General features: G+C 42.1%; 3 protein-coding genes across 3 annotated transcripts in view; 1 reads left to right on the top strand and 2 right to left on the bottom strand.

Moving 5' to 3' along the window:
• LOC308326314 (dynein axonemal heavy chain 11-like) overlaps positions 1-18,656 on the top strand; it is a gene marked incomplete at both ends in the record, with an annotated part of 226,908 nt that overhangs the window by 84,444 nt on the left and 123,808 nt on the right.
• The window catches only part of LOC308325379 (uncharacterized protein), a gene marked incomplete at its 3' end in the record, with an annotated part of 36,279 nt that overhangs the window by 9,934 nt on the left and 7,689 nt on the right, over positions 1-18,656 (bottom strand). The gene's annotated exons all lie outside the window — the stretch shown is intronic.
• LOC308325380 (uncharacterized protein) lies at positions 7,483-17,869 on the bottom strand (the record flags this gene model as incomplete). The annotated part of the gene is made up of 5 exons (XM_080777865.1): positions 17,806-17,869; positions 16,080-16,163; positions 14,177-14,818; positions 9,051-9,134; positions 7,483-7,541 (listed from the first exon to the last, which is right to left on the bottom strand). The coding sequence occupies exons 1-5, from the start codon at positions 17,861-17,863 to the stop codon at positions 7,483-7,485; spliced, it is 927 nt and encodes a 308-aa protein (XP_080633991.1). The 5' UTR covers positions 17,864-17,869.

Here is an 18,656-nt window from a genome sequence, read left to right as displayed (position 1 = left end):
CTTTTACTTTAATTAAAAGCTAGATGCAGTGCAGGCTATAATTGGGTCAAGGATCTCGCTTTCGTGAGCAATGGTGTACGAGATTAGTTATACATTTGTTGTTACCTCTGTAAAGCCCCCCCATGCAAAGCGTTTTACATGAGGGGTACTCAGAAAAGCACTATATAAGTTTGAGATAATATTATTATTACATTGGTCAAATCTGGTCAAATCATGATAAGTCACTCATTTTTAGACCATCTGGGGGAAATACATAAATAAATTGATTGTGAAGTTGTGTTGAGTTGTGTAGGTGATTGTGAAGTTGTGTTGAGTTGTGTAGGTGATTGTGAAGTTGTGTTGAGTTGTGTAGGTGATTGTTAAGTTGTGATGAGTTGTGTAGGTGATTGTGAAGTTGTGTTGAGTTGTGTAGGTGATTGTGAAGTTGTGTTGAGTTGTGTAGGTGATTGTGAAGTTGTGATGAGTTGTGTAGGTGATTGTGAAGTTGTGATGAGTTGTGTAGGTGATTGTGAAGTTGTGATGAGTTGTGTAGGTGATTGTGAAGTTGTGTTGAGTTGTGTAGGTGATTGTAAAGTGAGATTTCTCAAATTTTCTCAAACAGTGATATAATATATACAGTAAAATACTATCACATGTTCCAGATATTGCACTCACGCTCTGTCCCGGGTAGCAAAGCCGCCCTGGTGGAGATATGCACCTTTCTAGTTCATGGTTTTATACATAGGCTACATGTAATAATAATAATAATAATAATAATAAATGGTCTCAGATGTAGCAGTAATTAATAAATGACAGGAATTCAGAATCCAGAGGGATTTATTTGTCGTATTCATAAAGGTACAATCATAACTTTCAGCATTCAGCCTGGTCATGTGACCAATGTTGGTCTTATAATGAATTAATCAATGAATGACAAATAATAAAGTTTGTTCAATAGAACATACATTAACCACTTCAACCCTATACATTTTGGCCATTTGAAAATAGCCGATCTACAAGCTTGTAGATCGGCTATTTTCAAAAGATTTTGCACACATTTTGAATTTCTGCAATATGAGTACTTTTTTCTTTCTTTATAATTTATATCCCACAATTTTGTAACCCATTTTTCACCCCTGTGTCAATTATCTAATGTGATCCTGGGCTCTACACACCCTCCGCCAACCTGGGGAGAGTAACGTCCAAGTCGTATATTCAATGGAAATGGAACCAAAAGGGTATCATCTCGTTATAGAGGATATCCTCTTGAGATGTATCATCTCGTTATAGAGGGAGTCCTCGGGAACAACATAATAATAATAATAAACTTTATTTGTATAGCACCTTTCATACATAAATGCAGCTCAAAGTGCTTCACAGGGCAAAAATAGAATACAATAAAACACAAGTAGTTAAAATGATAAAACAATGGCAAAGAACAAAATTGAATATAAGAACATAAAATAAATAAAAACAAATAAAAACACCACATGCAGCAAATCAGTCAGGACAGGGTATAGGAACGTGCATATTAAAACTCAATTAAAAGCAACGTTGTAGAAGTGGGTCTTGAGCTGAGCTTTAAAAATGTCTACAGAGGCTGCCTGTCGAAGGTACAGTGGGAGTTTGTTCCATGCCGACGGCCCGTAGAAGCAAAAAGCTGCTTCTCCGTATTTTTTTGTTGCCAGCAGTGGAAGACCTTAGGGGGCGGTTTGGGACATATTTAGGCAGTCATGTAGGTAGGAAGGTGCGAGACCATTGAGAGCTTTATAGACAAGTAAAATAATTTTAAAATCAATCCTAAAAACAACCGGAAGCCAGTGCAGTGATGCCAAAACTGGAGTAATATGTTCTCTCATCCTAGTTCTAGTTAAAACTCTGGCTGCTGCATTTTGGACAAGTTGTAATCTGTCAGTTGTTGTCTTAGGCAGTCCTGAAAAAAGTGCATTGCAGTAGTCAAGCCGCGAAAAAAAGCCTGCTCACTAGAACCGATTATGAGAACTTCTGTCTTATCCTCATTTAGCTTGAGAAAGTTCTCACTCATCCAACATTTGATGCTAGACAGACAGGTCAACAGCGGGTCTAAAGCACAGGGATCATCTGGAGCCACAGAGATATATAGTTGGGTATCATCAGCATAGAAATAAAAATTGACTCCGTGATTGGTAATGAGTTCGCCCAATGGCAGTATGTACAGGGAGAAAAGCAGAGGGCCAAGAATCGAGCCCTGTGGAATACCAGAACTGATGTTGTGTTTGTCTGAGTCAAACTCGGCTAGATTGACAAAGTAACTTCTGTTTGATAGGTAGGAGGAAAACCAGGAGAGGGCCGTACCAGACAGGCCTATCCAGTGCTCCAGACGCTGTATTAAAATTGAATGATCAATCGTGTCAAATGCAGCCGTTAAATCTAGAAGTAAGAGAACAGATACATGTTTCTTGTCAGCAGACACCCTAAGATCATTCATTACTTTTACAAGTGCTGTTTCTGTGCTGTGACCTTTCCTAAAGCCAGATTGGAATTTGTTGTGCACATTATTGTTCTGTAGAAACACATCCAATTGATGAAAGATGCATTTTTCTAAAACCTTGCCCAGAAAGGGTAGATTTGAAATGGGTCGATAGTTACCCAAAACAGAGGGATCAAGATGTTTCTTGAGTAGGGGCCTAACTACAGCGGTCTTCAGTGAGTCTGGGAAGACACCTGATTGTAGAGAGCTGTTTAAAAATTTTAGGATATCTCCAATCACACTGTCCAAGACCTCTTTGAGAAAGGTGGTGGGAATTGTATCCAATGAACAGGAGGATGAAGTCATCTGTGATATGGTTTTGCGGAGTTCGTCTTCATCAATTGCGCAGAACGTTAATAGGCTCCCCCTGGAGAGATCTACCCTGGGACCATTAGCTGCTGTTTGAAGGTTAATACAGTACACAGACAACACAATGAATACTGTACATAGACAAAACAATACACTTACATCAACAAAACATAGATGCTAATGTAATAATAATGAAAATAATAAAAAATAAAGATAAAAAGAATAATCAAGCAGTACACACCTCTCTCCAAAATCTAAAACAAGTACAAATGGGTTTCAGGTCTACAAGCAAAGAAGCCTTGGAAATGTTAAATTATGTAATTGATCTCATTGTTCCAATCAGATGGAACTTTATACTGAAAAGATTAGATTGTGCGGGTACATTTTGTGTGTTTTTTGAGGTTAGCCATTTTCCTGAAGCTTTTCCCACATGTGTCGCAGCTGTACGGCTTTTCTCCAGTGTGAACCTTCTTGTGTTGTTTGAGGTTAGCATGTTGGCTGAAGCTTTTCCCACGTGTGTCACAGCTGTAAAGCTCCGTTCAGACCGAAGAAGCTGCTTTAAAAAGCAAAAGCAGAACTCTAAAAGACGCAGCTTTTTTTTGAGAAAGTGGGCGTGTACAAGGTACCTGTCACTCAAGCTGCCTGGACTGGCTGTCTGGCTTTGAGACGAGAGACAGGCAGTTTGAGCAGATACGCATTTGAAAGTCTAAAATGTAAAATAGCGACTGTAGAGGAGACATACTTATATATTTAGTTACATCATAACCTATGTATCGATGAATAAATAATATAATCTTGGTAAACTTGTGTGTAAATAACCGAACGGACGGGATCTCCATCCTCCCCGTCTTCAGTGCTCGCCTCATGTCTCTCCCCCCACTCCGCTCTCCTCTCCCCCCTAGGCCACGAGCGAAACCCTCCTGGCATTTTTTTAAATGGCGGCTCTGTATGTAATGTTAATGTTGATTTAGAAAGAGCATACCGTAGAAATACAATTGTATATATCCAGCACGTCGTAAAAGCAATTAAAACAGCTTATGTTTACGTGTGATTTCCGGACATTCAGTCCGTCACTGACCCTCCTCGGCTGGCTACCGGTATGTGGCAGTAGGAGACCGCTCCTCCACCCCCCGGACCCTCACTACAGCAGCCATCAGCACATTTAAAGTTTGCTTTTAATTAGCAGATGATGTGAAACATTGTGCTAGTAGGCTAGGCATACTTTAATTACTTAATTAATAATCAATATCATGCTATGAGGTTCATCGATAGCCGATAGGCCTACATACATGAACGCAATAAACCAATTGAACCTATAGGTCCCCGAGCGAAAGTGGACCGACTTCTGGACCCTGTGGCCCGGCCCGCGGAGGACCCCCTAAGTTGAGACTGGGTGTCGAGGAGCGTACACCAGTGGTCAACACCCTGTGCTCAGGGCGAGGTCCCGCGACAAGGGCAATTAATTTTAGTGCGAGGAAACGTCCAGCAAATCGTCTCCGAGCACAGCTCTCCTCGGCGTTCCAGTACTAGGGAGTCGGGACTACTGCACTACGTACTGTGTGTGTGTGTGTGTGTGTGTGTGTGTGTGTGTGGGGGGGGTAAATAGAGGGGGTACATACAACTGATATAAAGGCTATTCATTATTTATTGTAAAGGTATGATTGACGGTGCAAAAGCTTCAACATACTACCGAGAGACACACGAGGAAACGGCACAGAAACGCGCTGAGAGCGGGCTGCTCCTCCCCTCTTCTCGGGGAAGGTTTTGGCGAAAACTCCGACACAACTATATTGTTTAGTTGTTTGTCTATCTATCTATATCTGCTAATTTATCAACCGTGTGTGTGTGCACTGTTTAGTCCATCAGCGTCAGCGACGGATAGCGTTCTGGAGAGTTCAGTTCAGTAGTCCATCCATAGCTTCGATGAGAACCGGAGGGGGGGGTGAATGCACGATCACTTGTCCCCAGAAACGTGACACTCGCGACGGAACACGGAACACAACCTGTTTTCACCGCTTCGACAACTTGTTTCTCATATAAACTTTAATTTCTATCGCTAAATATGCTATGGTCTTGCCAAATATCCATTCATATTTCATATACAGCCCATATTTAAAAAGTTTATTTTTTAATGCGGACAATTGGGTCGGACAGCTTTTCCAGAGGGTTTTCGTTTGTAAAATGAGCTCAACTCCGCCTCCTCAAACCACGCTGTGCTCTGATTGGCTACACGCAGATTTTTAAAGCTCCAGCTTTTAAAAGCTGCTTTAAAGTTCAGGTTCGGTGAGGAGAAAAAAACGCAAAAACAAAAAAAAGCTGTTCTTCCAGCTTTTAAACGCAGAAGCTGTTCTGCATAGAGATAACATGGGAAGCAGAAGCTAAAGCTAGCTTCTGCTTCTTCAGTGTGAACGGAGCTTAAGGCTTATCTCCAGTGTGCATCATCTGGTGTTTTTTTAAGTTGCCATACAAAGCAAAACACTTCCCACACGTTTCACAGCCAAATGGCTTCTCTCCTGTGTGAACCTTCTTGTGTCGTTCGAGGTTAGCATGTTGGCTGAAGCTTTTCCCACATGTGTCACAGCTGTAAGGCTTTTCTCCAGTGTGAATTCTCTGGTGTGTTGTTAGTTCAGACATAGTGGTGAACCTTTTCCCACACTGGTCACAGCTGTAAGGCTTCTCTCCAGTGTGAATCTGCTTGTGTCGTTCGAGGTTAGCATTTTGGCTGAAGCTTTTCCCACATGTGTCACAGCTGTACGGCTTTTCTCCAGTGTGAATTCTCTGGTGTACTTTCAGATAGTTGACTAAAGTGAAGCTTTTTCCACATTGGTCGCAACTGTAAGGCTTTTCTCCAGTGTGAATTCTATGGTGTGTTGTTAGATCAGACGTTTTGGTGAACCTTTTTCCACATTGGTCGCAGCTGTAAGGTTTATCTCCTGTGTGAATTCTCTGGTGAACTTTTAAGTGTCCATACATAGTAAAACACTTCCCACATGTTTCACAACCAAAAGGCTTCTCTCCAGTGTGAACCTTCTTGTGTAGTTTGAGGTTAGACATTTGGCTGAACCTTTCTCCACATTGGTCACAGCTGTAAGGTTTTTCTCCAGTGTGAATTCTCTGGTGTACTTTGAGATTGCAAACTACGGTGAAGCTTTTTCCACATTGGTCGCAGCTGTAAGGCTTTTCTCCAGTGTGAAGTCTCTGGTGTATTGTTAGATCAGACTTGTGGGTGAACCCTTTCCCACACTGGTTACAACAGTAAGGCTTTTCTCCAGTGTGAATTATATGGTGTTTCTTTAGATCACCCCTATTGGTGAACCTTTTCCCACATTGGTCACAGCTGTAAGGTTTTTCTCCAGTGTGAATTCTCTGGTGTACTTTGAAATAGTAAACTGAAGTGAAGCTTTTTCCACATTGGTCACAGCTGTAAGGCTTTTCTCCTCTGTGAATTCTATGGTGTTTTGTTAGATCACCCCTATTGGTGAACCTTTTTCCACATTGGTCACAGCTGTAAGGCTTCTCTCCAGTGTGAATTCTATGGTGTATTGTTAGATCAGACTTACTGGTGAACCCTTTCCCACACTGGTCACAGTTGAAAGGCTTTTCTCCAGTGTGAATTCTATGGTGTTTTGCTAGATCACCACTATTGGTGAACCCTTTCCCACACTGGTCACAGCTGTAAGGCTTCTCTCCAGTGTGAATTCTCTGGTGAATATTTAAGCTGCTATTCTGATTAAAACACTTCCCACATGTTTCACAACCAAAAGGCTTTTCTCCAGTGTGAATTCTCTGGTGTGTTTTTAGATTACACATATGAGTGAAGCTTTTTCCACATTGGTCGCAGCTGTAAGGCTTTTCTCCAATGTGAATTTTCTGGTGTGTTGTTAGATTAGACATATGGGTGAATCTTTTCCCACATTGGTCACATCTGTAAGGCTTCTCTCCAGTGTGAATTAGCTGGTGTACTTTGAGATGGGAAACTCTGATGAAGCTCTTTCCACATTTGTCGCAGCTGTAAGGCTTTTCTCCAGTGTGAATTCTATGGTGTTTTGTTAGATAAGACATTATGGTGAACCTTTTCCCACATTGGTCACAGCTGAAAGGCTTTTCTCCAGTGTGAATCCTCTGGTGTCGTTTGAAAGTGGAAAGTTCTGTGAAGCTTTTTCCACATTGGTCACAGCTGAAAGGCTTTTCTCCAGTGTGAATCCTTTGGTGTCGTTTGAAAGTGGAAAGTGTAGTGAAGCTTTTTCCACATCGGTCACAGCTGTAAGGCTTTTCTCCAGTGTGAATTATCTGGTGTGCTTTAAGACTGGAAAGTGAAGGGAAGCTTTTTCCACATTGGTCGCAGCAGCAACGTTTTGCTTTAACTGAGGACAGAGTAGGACAGGTTTCTGAAACAGAAAACACACCTGGTTAGAGCTTCATGATCAATAATCACACACCTGGTTAGAGCTTCATGATCAATAATCACATAGAGTTACATCACGCTGGTCGCTACCATCTGAACGACCCTCGGTTGCTAGGCAATCGATAAACAGGAAATGGTCCGTTGGTGAAAACGTCCCCTTCACTCCAATGTTAAGCTCATTGGTTCCCATTTACTTAACGTGATTTTAGGGTTTTTATTGAGTCAGATCGGCCTCGCTAATATCTACCCCGTCGCTAGGCAACGCTTCCACTGTGGTCCGTCAATTAAATGTCTCCCTCCGCCCACTTCCACTAGAAGCGTGATCTCTGGCAGCGTTTCCTGTCAGGGGAACAGGGGGACGGTGCGCTGCCCGTCACTAAGTAGTTATATCCACTTATCCAGAACCGCCAAATCCAACCTAAATGTCCATATTTGGGCATAAAAGGACAGACTGTCATACACATACATCTCCATATATGGAGACACAGGATACGGAGAACTCCATATATGGGCATGAAAGGGACACAGACAGACTACAATGTGTTCTCTGACTCAGACATATTGGTCGGATCGGTGGTTTAACACATTCTGTACAAAACACGTCTGGAAACGTCATAAGGATCAGAAACGAGTAATACCTTAGACGTCTGTGGACGTCCTAGCGACGTCCAAACGACGCGGGGCGAGATAATAATAATCAGAATTATTCCTATTTTTTTTTTGGCATTTCGCTTTTCGCTTGCCGTATGCTAACGCTCTGTGCAAGTATTAGCTTGTCATTGACTCCCATGTTAGCGCGGCGGAAAGAATGACTCGTATCTCCTCATCCAGGGCGCTCTCCGTGGTGATGAATGGATCGATATGCTGGCGCTGCATTTCTGCTCCTCATCCGTCTCTCCCGCAAAATATGAACGCTTTTTGGAGTTTATATAAATATATTAAGATGATCGGGGATTATGAGCTCACTTTGTCAAGTCAACTTTTTTAAGAAAGTATTTCCGGTTCTTGGCTTTCAGAGTAAATGCGATCAGACTACTCTGGCACTATAGCGACCTTTATTTTGATGCACGTTGGCGTACTCAATGTGTTAACGTAGGTGTGAGGGCCGCGTAGCGACCTGCACCTATAGTACAGTGGTTACTGTAGTGGTTACTGTTGTGATATGATTTATAACGGCCACTAGGATGGCAATAATGATGACTGTGCCTCACCTATATCAAGGCCACACCTACAAACATTTCTAGATCTTAGAATAGGATGTATGCTACCAAACCCTATCAATAAAGTTACATAATCAAGAACCAAGTTTCTTCATTGAGATACAGAAACATTACAGTTACTGTAGTGGTTACTGTAGTGGTTAGAATAATAATAAGAAGAATAATGGACCTTGATATGAAAAGGGTTGAACACTTTTCATATCAAGGTCCATTATTCTTTCAGCATCTGAGCCACGGAACCACCATCTGATGACATTTAGCCTCTCAGACCCAAAACAACAATATTTTGTGGTCGTTGGATAACGACAGCGAAAACATTATATTGGGAATGCGTACATGCTAGTATACCCCCACCCTAGTATGCAATACGTACTATTTCTCTTGTCATAGCACCTGATTTTTAACCGTCTGTCTGTGTCCCTTTAGTGCCCATATATGGAGATCCCTGATGTTATCAGTGCATTAGCAGCGGTAGAGTGGCTGGAGGTAACCGCAAGGTTACCATCTTGAATTACCGCATGAATGTAATGATGATATGTGGATTACAGACGTAGATAGAGAGACGTGTTGCATTTACTGTAAGTGAAATAGAGAATTAGAGAATTAAACAGATAAAGATGGAACTTACTGAAGTTCTGGAGGTCTCCAGTTTTGTCCCTGGATGGAGAGTTGATCTTCTCCTTCACTCTGGGATCCATTGTCTGGTCTGGGACTAAGGAATTAAAGGACAAATTCACCCACTCAACTTATTAATAAATTCAAGTTAATCAACTTAATCAACATGGTCATGAATACTTTCTGCTTCCAGTCACTAGTTTAAAGTCTCATTTCTAATGTCATAATATTCTTTTTGGAAAATTATGGTCCCATTTATTAAAAAAATGACGATAAAGTCGCGTATGTTCTGAGGGGCGTGACTACCGTTACAGTCTATGATCGGGATTCCCCACCCACTCGAGTCAAAATAAAAACCAACGGAGAAGAAGGGGGGAAGTCCCGCCTCGTTGTCTGGGCCAAAACGGATCTAGAAAGATGGCGACTTACAATACAAGGACTGACAGGCTTCATTTTACGTTCATGTTAGACCCGGAGAACGCTTTGTCCATATTTTTTACAGTCTATGGTGTGAAGACTGCAAACTGACTGTGAAAAGTGTACTTTGCATTCCATTCGGCCCACTGGCAGTGCCTGATTGGCTATTTAAAAAAGCAATGTTTCTCTTTCAGTTAAACCATGAATAATACTACGTTATATAGTTGTAGTTGCTTCTACTTTGAAAAAGCACTTTGATCTTAAGTTTAGACACATTAATTCAATGTGTAAAACTAATATATAGCCTTTAACAAATTCAGATTTTACGGGGGCCGGTTTCGAATTGCACCCGTCCGTAGGTGCCCTTTGAGAGTGGTTTTGAAGGAGTCAAGGGATTCACATGTCTTAATGACTGTTGGTAGGGCGTTCCACATTTTGGTGGCATAGGAGCGAAAATAATGTAGTCCCTTGTTTGTGCCGAATCTGGGTTGTACATGGTTCGTTGCACTCCCTCTGGTGTTGTGGGTGTGGACTTTGTTTGCATTAAGGAAGTATCTAGACAGGTACATGGGTATCTTAGTGAAGTATCTAGACAGGTACATGGGTATCTTGGTGGTGTATCGAGTCTTGTGGACCAGACCCATTGCAAGATGCTGTACTCTGTCGTCGACCCTAAGCCATCCCAGCCTGTCAAAGTAGGCAGGGGTGAGGTTGGTTCGGGGGGTGAGGCCAAGTAGGAGCCTGACCAGTTTGTTTTGGGAGGTCTGGAGCCTTGTTTTGGGCCTGGGTTCTGTATCTATACAGGTCTGAGTTGGTCCTGGGTTTGATTGAAATATGTATTAACAGTTTGCAGAATTACAGTACATTTCAAGCACAAACTCAATTCAAAGACTGTTAACTGTGAGTGGACGACCCAATTAAGCAATACACTTGTTTACAAGAGGTTCCACCTTGTTCAATTCATCAAAACTTAGAGACGTACGAATAGACACTTCTACATTCATCATAAAGGAGGTAAAAAGGGAAAAGAAACTTATACAGTGAGGGGAAAAAAGGGGGGGACCTATGGGCCTCATGACTACAGAAACAGGAGATAGGCTCCTGCCCCTATGGGCCTCATGGCTACAGAGACAGGAGATAGGCTCCTGCCCCTATGGGCCTCATGGCTACAGAGACAGGAGATAGACTCCTGCCCCTATGGGCCTCATGGCTACAGAAACAGGAGATAGGCTCTTGCCCCTATGGGCCTCATGGCTACAGAAACAGGAGATAGGCTCCTGCCCCTATGGGCCTCATGGCTACAGAAACAGGAGATAGGCTCCTGCCCTGTGGGCCTCATGGCTACAGAAACAGGAGATAGGCTCCTGCCCTGTGGGCCTCATGGCTACAGAAACAGGAGATAGGCTCCTGCCCCTATGGGCCTCATGGCTACAGAAACAGGATATAGGCTCCTGCCCCTATGGGCCTCATGGCTCAGCAAGGCTACTTACTTACTTACTTATAACACGATAACTCAAACTATACCATTGCTATAAATAATTAAACAGTAATGTAGTGACATTAACATATTAACAGTAACACAGATCAAACCTGTTATAACAGTAATATAGTAACATTAACATAACAACAGTAAAACAAAACAAACCTGGTATTCGGTGTAACTTGATCACTGGAGTAAAGTTCAGCATCGTTGCTCCCTCCATCCTCCTCTGATGTGTTGTCTGTCTGTCTGTCTGTCTGTCTGTCTGTAACAAGCTCTGGATGTGTTCACTCTATGCTGCACTACTCCTCAATGAGCGAGAGAGAGTGAGAGTGAGAGAGAGAGGCAGAGAGAGAGAGGGGTAGGGCTTAAGGACACAGAGAGAGAGAGAGAGAGAGAGAGAGAGAGGCAGAGAGAGAGAGTGGGGGGGGCTTAGGGACACAGAGACAGAGGGGTTGATTTATGCACAGCAGCTGGTTAGGGTTGGTTGGTTGTCATAGCAACCTTCATGGGGCCCCATTGATCAACCTTAAACCCCCCTCCACACACACACACACACACACACACATGCACGTCACACCCCCACACACACAACACACACACCCTCCCCCACACATGCGCACCAACACACACACACACACACACACTCTAACTCAAACATCTTCTAGTCCAGGGATTCTCATAGTTTTTGGCTTGGGAGCCGGGAGGGAGGGAGGGAGGGAGGGAGGAGAGGAGAGGAGGGGAGGGGAGGGGCACTGGGCAGCAACACCGCCGGGTAATCTCCACACTGACTTGAGACTTGAGAAAAAAGACCCATCTCTGCCAAAACATCCCCGAACAATGTCTGGGGAACAGAAGTGTTCCTTTTCCTACTACTTTTACTTTAATTTAAAGCTAGATGCAGTGCAGGCTATGATTGGGTCAAGGATCTCGCTTTCGTGATAAATGGTGTACGAGATTGGTAATACATTGGTCAAATCTGGTCAAATCATGATAAGTCACTATTTTTTAGACCATCTGGGGGAAATACATAAATACATTGATTGTGAAGTTGTGTTGAGTTGTGTAGGTGATTGTGAAGTTGTGATGAGTTGTGTAGGTAATTGTAAAGTTGTGTTGAGTTGTGTAGGTGATTGTGAAGTTGTGTTGACTTGTGTAGGTGATTGTAAAGTTGTGTTGAGTTGTGTAGGTGATTGTGAAGTTGTGTTGAGCTGTGTAGGTGATTGTGAAGTTGTGTTGAGTTGTGTAGGTGATTGTGAAGTTGTGTTGAGTTGTGTAGGTTTTTGTAAAGTGAGATTTCTCAAATTTGATGCAGAAAAATATGTTTAACAGTGATATATTCACAGTAAAATACTATCACATGTTCCAGATATTGCACTCACGCTCTGTCCCGGGTAGCAAACCCGCCCTGGTGGAGATATGCACCTTTCTAGTTCATGATTTTATACATAGGCTACATGTAATAATAATAATAATAATAATAAATGGTCTCAGATGTATCAGTAATTAATAAATGACAGGAATTCAGAATCCAGAGGGATTTATTTGTCGTAGTCATAAAGGTACAATCATAACTTTCAGCATTCAGCCTGGTCATGTGACCAATGTTGGTCTTATAATCAATGAATCAATCAATCAATGAATGACAAATAATAAAGTTTGTTCAATAGAACATACATTAACCACTTCAACCCTATACATTTTGGCCATTTGAAAATAGCCGATCTACAAGCTTTTAGATCGGCTATTTTCAAAAGATTTTGCACACATTTTGAATTTCTGCAATATGAGTACTTTTTTTTTTCTTTATAATTTTTATCCCACAATTTTTACCCCATTTTTCACCCCTATGCCCATTATCTAATGTGATCCTGGGCTCTACACACCCTCCGCCAACCTGGGGAGAGCAACGTCCAAGTCGCTCAGAGTTAGAGGTATATTTAATGGCAATGGAACCAAAAGGGTATCATCTCGTTATAGAGGATAGACCCTTAAGATGTATCATCTCGTTATAGAGGATAGACCCTTGAGATGTATCATCTCGTGTTAGAGGGGGTCCTCGGACACAACACAATGAATACAGTACATTGACCAAACAATGCATTAAACATGTCGACACAGAACATGCATTAAACATGTCGACACAGAACAATGCATTAAACATGTCGACACAGAACATACATTAAACATGTCGACACAGAACATACATTAAACATGTCGACACAGAACATGCATTAAACATGTCGACACAGAACATGCATTAAACATGTCGACACAGAACATGCATTAAACATGTCGACACAGAACATACATTAAACATGTCGACACAGAACATGCATTAAACATGTCGACACAGAACAATGCATTAAACATGTCGACACAGAACATACATTAAACATGTCGACACAGAACATGCATTAAACATGTCGACACAGAACATGCATTAAACATGTCGACACAGAACATACATTAAACATGTCGACACAGAACATGCATTAAACATGTCGACACAGAACATACATTAAACATGTCGACACAGAACATACATTAAACATGTCGACACAGAACAATGCATTAAACATGTCGACACAGAACAATACATTAAACATGTCGACACAGAACAATACATTAAACATGTCGACACAGAACAATACACTTAATCATTAAGAAAACATAGATTCTCTCCAAACCACTCAAACACTACATCAAGACCAGAAGCAACTGCACTGAAACACCCAACAAAATACTAATAATAGTGATAATGACAATAATAAAAAATAAAGATAAAAAGAATAATCAAGCATTAAAGTACAAAAATCTCCAAAAATCTAAAACAAGTACAAATGGGTTTCAGGTCTACAAGCAAAGAAGCCTTGGAAATGTTAAATGATGTAATTGATCTCATTGTTCCAATCAGATGGAACTTTAAACTGAAAAGGTACATTTTGTGTGTTTTTTGAGGTTAGCCATTCTTCTGAAGCTTTTCCCACATGTGTCGCAGCTGTACGGCTCCTCTCCAGTGTGAATCCTCTGATGTCGTTTGAGATGGGAAACTACACTGAAGCTCTTTCCACATGTGTCACAGCTGTACGGCTTTTCTCCAGTGTGAATTCTATGGTGTTTTTTGAGATTGTAAAATGAAATGAAGCTTTTCCCACATGTGTCACAGCTGTAAGGCTTATCTCCAGTGTGCATTCTCTGGTGTTGTTTTAAGTTGTCATACGAAGCAAAACACTTCCCACACGTTTCACAGCCAAATGGCTTCTCTCCTGTGTGAACCTTCTTGTGTCGTTCGAGGTTAGCATGACGGCTGAAGCTTTTTCCACATTGGTCACAGCTGTAAGGTTTTTCTCCAGTGTGAATTCTATGGTGTGTTGTTAAATCAGACGTTGTGGTGAACCTTTTTCCACATTGGTCGCAGCTGTAAGGCTTTTCTCCAGTGTGAATTCTCTGGTGTGTTGTTAGTTCAGACATACTGGTGAACCTTTTCCCACACTGGTCACACCTGTAAGGCTTCTCTCCAGTGTGAATCTTCTTGTGTCGTTCGAGGTTAGCATTTTTGCTGAAGCTTTTCCCACATGTGTCGCAGCTGTACGGCTTCTCTCCAGTGTGAATTATCTGGTGTTTTTTGAGATTGGAAATTTTGGTGAAGCTTTCCCCACATTGGTCACAGCTGTAAGGCTTTTCTCCAGTGTGAATTTTCTGGTGTGTTGTTAGATTACACATATGAGTGAAGCTTTTTCCACATTGGTCACAGCTGTAAGGCTTCTCTCCAGTGTGAATTATCTGGTGTGCTTTAAGACTGGAAACTGAAGCGAAGCTTTTTCCACACTCGTCGCAGCAGCAACGTTTTGCTTTAACTGAGGACAGAGTAGGACAGGTTTCTGAAACAGAAAACACACCTGGTTAGAGCTTCATGATCAATAATCACATTGAGTTACATCACGCTGGTCGCTGCCATCTGAACGACCCTCGGTTGCTAAGCAATCGATAAACAGGAAATGGTCCGTTGGTGAAAACGTCCCCTTCACTCCAATGTTAAGCTCATTGGTTCCCATTGACATTTGACAGTGATATTAGGGTTTTTATTGAGTCAGATCGGCCTCGCTAATATCTACCCCGTCGCTAGGCAACGCTTCCACTGTGGTCCGTCAATTAAATGTCTCCCTCCGCCCACTTCCACTAGAAGCGTGATCTCTGGCAGCGTTTCCTGTCAGGGGAGTGCGCTGCCCGTCACTAAGTAGTTATATCCACTTATCCAGAACCGCCAAATCCAACCTAAATGTACATATTTGGGCATAAAAGGACAGACTGTCATACACATACATCTCCATATATGGAGACACAGGATACGGAGAACTCCATATATGGGCATGAAAGGGACACAGACAGACTACAATGTGTTCTCTGACTCAGACATATTGGTCGGATCGGTGGTTTAACGTAGGTGTGAGGGCCGCGTAGCGACCTGCACCTATAGTACAGTGGTTACTGTTGTGGTTACTGTTGTGATATGATTTATAACAGCCACTAGATGGCAATAATGATGACTGTGCCTCACCTATATCAAGGCCACACCTACAAACATTTCTAGATCTTAGAATAGGATGTATGACCTGTATGCTACCAAACCCTATCAATAAAGTTACATATCAAGAACCAAGTTTCTTCATTGAGATATAGAAACATTACAGTTACTGTAGTGGTTACTGTAGTGGCCACTGTGGTTTTTAACCCTTTTCATGTCAAGGTCCATTATTCTTTCACTATCTGAGCCACGGAACCACCATCTGATGACATTTAGCCTCTCAGACCCAAAACAACAATGAAAAAAGTATATTGGGAATGCTTACATGCTAGTATACCCCCACCCTAGTATGCAATACGTACTATTTCTCTTGTCATAGCACCTGATTTTTAACCGTCTGTCTGTGTCCCTTTAGTGCCCATATATGGAGATCCCTGATGTTATCAGTGCATTAGCAGCGGTAGAGTGGCTGGAGGTAACCGCAAGGTTACCATCTTGAATTACCGCATGAATGTAATGATGATATGTGGATTACAGACGTAGATAGAGAGACGTGTTGCATTTACTGTAAGTTAAATAGAGAATTAGAGAATTAAACAGATAAAGATGGAACTTACTGAAGTTCTGGAGGTCTCCAGTTTTGTCCCTGGATGGAGAGTTGATCTTCTCCTTCACTCTGGGATCCATTGTCTGGTCTGGGACTAAGGAATTAAAGGACAAATTCACCCACTCAACTTATTAATAAATTAAAGTTAATCAACTTAATCAACATGGTCATGAATTCTTTCTGCTTCCAGTCACTAGTTTAAAGTCTCATTTCTAATGTCATAATATTCTTTTTGGAAAATTATGGTCCCACTTATTTAAAAAATGACGATAAAGTTGCGTATGTTCTGAGGGGCGTGGCTACCGTTACAGTCTATGATCGGGATCCCCCTCCCACTCGAGTCAAAATAAAAACCAACGGAGAAGAAGGGGGGAAGTCCCGCCTCGTTGTCTGGGCCAAAACGGATCTAGAAAGATGGCGACTTACAATACAAGGACTGACAGGCTTCATTTTACGTTCATGTTAGACCCGGAGAACGCTTTGTCCATATTTTTTACAGTCTATGGTGTGAAGACTGCAAACTGACTGTGAAAAGTGTACTTTGCATTCCATTCGGCCCACTGGTAGTGCCTGATTGGCAATTTAAAAAGCAATTTTTCTCTTTCAGTAAACCATGAATAATACTACGTTATATAGTTGTAGTTGCTTCTACTTTGAAAAAGCACTTTGATCTTAAGTTTAGACACATTAATTCAATGTGTAAAACTAATATATAGCCTTTAACAAATTCAGATTTTACGGGGGCCAGTTTCGAATTGCACCCGTCCGTAGGTGCCCTTTGAGAGTGGTTTTGAAGGAGTCAAGGGATTCACATGTCTTAATGACTTTTGGTAGAGCGTTCCACATTTTGGTGGCATAGGAGCGAAAATAATGTAGTCCCTTGTTTGTGCCGAATCTGGGTTGTACATGGTTTGTTGCACTCCCTCTGGTGTTGTGGGTGTGGACTTTGTTTGCATTAAGGAAGTATCTAGACAGGTACATGGGTATCTTAGTGAAGTATTTAGACAGGTACATGGGTATCTTGGTGGTGTATCGAATCTTGTGGACCAGACCCATTGCAAGATGCTGTACTCTGTCGTCGACCCTAAGCCATCCCAGCCTGTCAAAGTAGGCAGGGGTTCGGGGGGTGAGGCCAAGTAGGAGCCTGACCAGTTTTTTTTTTGGGAGGTCTGGAGCCTTGTTTTGGTTCTGGGTTCTGTATCTATACAGGTCTGAGTTGGTCCTGGGTTTGATTGAAATATGTATTAACAGTTTGCAGAATTACAGTACATTTCAAGCACAAACTCAATACAAAGACTGTTAACTGTGAGTGGACGACCCAATTAAGCAATACACTTTTTTACAAGAAGGTCCACCTTGTTCAATTCATCAAAACTTAGAGACGTACGAATAGACACTTCTATATTCATCATAAAGGAGGTAAAAAGGGAAAAGAAACTTATACATTGAGGGGAAAAAGAGGGGGGACCTATGGGCCTCATGGCTACAGAAACAGGAGATAGGCTCCTGCCCCTATGGGCCTCATGGCTACAGAAACAGGATATATGCTCCTGCCCCTGTGGGCCTCATGGCTCAGCAAGGCTACTTACTTACTTACTTATAACACGATAACTCAAACTATACCATTGCTATAAATAATTAAACAGTAATGTAGTGACATTAACATATTAACAGTAACACAGATCAAACCTGTTATAACAGTAATATTAACATAACAACAGTAAAACAGAACAAACCTGGTATTCGGTGTAACTTGATCACTGGAGTAAAGTTCAGCATCGTTGCTCCCTCCATCCTCCTCTGATGTGTTGGTATAAATATATGTCTGTCTGTCTGTCTGTCTGTCTGTAACAAGCTCTGGATGTGTTCACTCTATGCTGCACTACTCCTCAATGAGAGAGAGAGAGGTAGAGAGGCAGAGAGAGAGAGTGGGGGGGGGCTTAGGGACACAGAGACAGAGGGGTTGATTTATGCACAGCAGCTGGTTAGGGTTAGGGTTGGTTGTCATAGCAACCTTCATGGGGCCCCATTGATCAACCTTAAACCCCCCTCCACACACACACACACACATGCACGTCACACCCCCACACACCCTCCCCCACACACACACACACACACTCACACTCTAACTCAAACATCTTCTAGTCCAGGGATTCTCATAGTTTTTGGCTTGGGAGCCGGGAGGGAGGGAGGGAGGGAGGGAGGGAGGGAGAGGAGGGGCACTGGGCAGCAACACCGCCGGGTAATCTCCACACTGACTTGAGACTTGAGAAAAAAGACCCATCTCTGCCAAAACATCCCCGAACAATGTCTGGGGAACAGAAGTGTTCCTTTTCCTACTACTTTTACTTTAATTAAAAGCTAGATGCAGTGCAGGCTATAATTGGGTCAAGGATCTCGCTTTCGTGATAAATGGTGTACGAGATTGGTAATACATTGGTCAAATCGGGTCAAATCATGATAAGTCACTATTTTTTAGACCATCTGGGGGAAATACATAAATAAATTGATTGTGAAGTTGTGTTGAGTTGTGTAGGTGATTGTGAAGTTGTGATGAGTTGTGTAGGTAATTGTAAAGTTGTGTTGA

Source organism: Protomyctophum bolini (assembly GCF_963924005.1).
Source record: "Protomyctophum bolini genome assembly, chromosome: 12".
In the NCBI taxonomy this organism is placed as follows: Eukaryota; Metazoa; Chordata; class Actinopteri; order Myctophiformes; family Myctophidae; genus Protomyctophum; species Protomyctophum bolini.
Note: the sequence above shows the minus strand (reverse complement) of the source record. Positions and strands in the feature narration are given on the sequence as shown.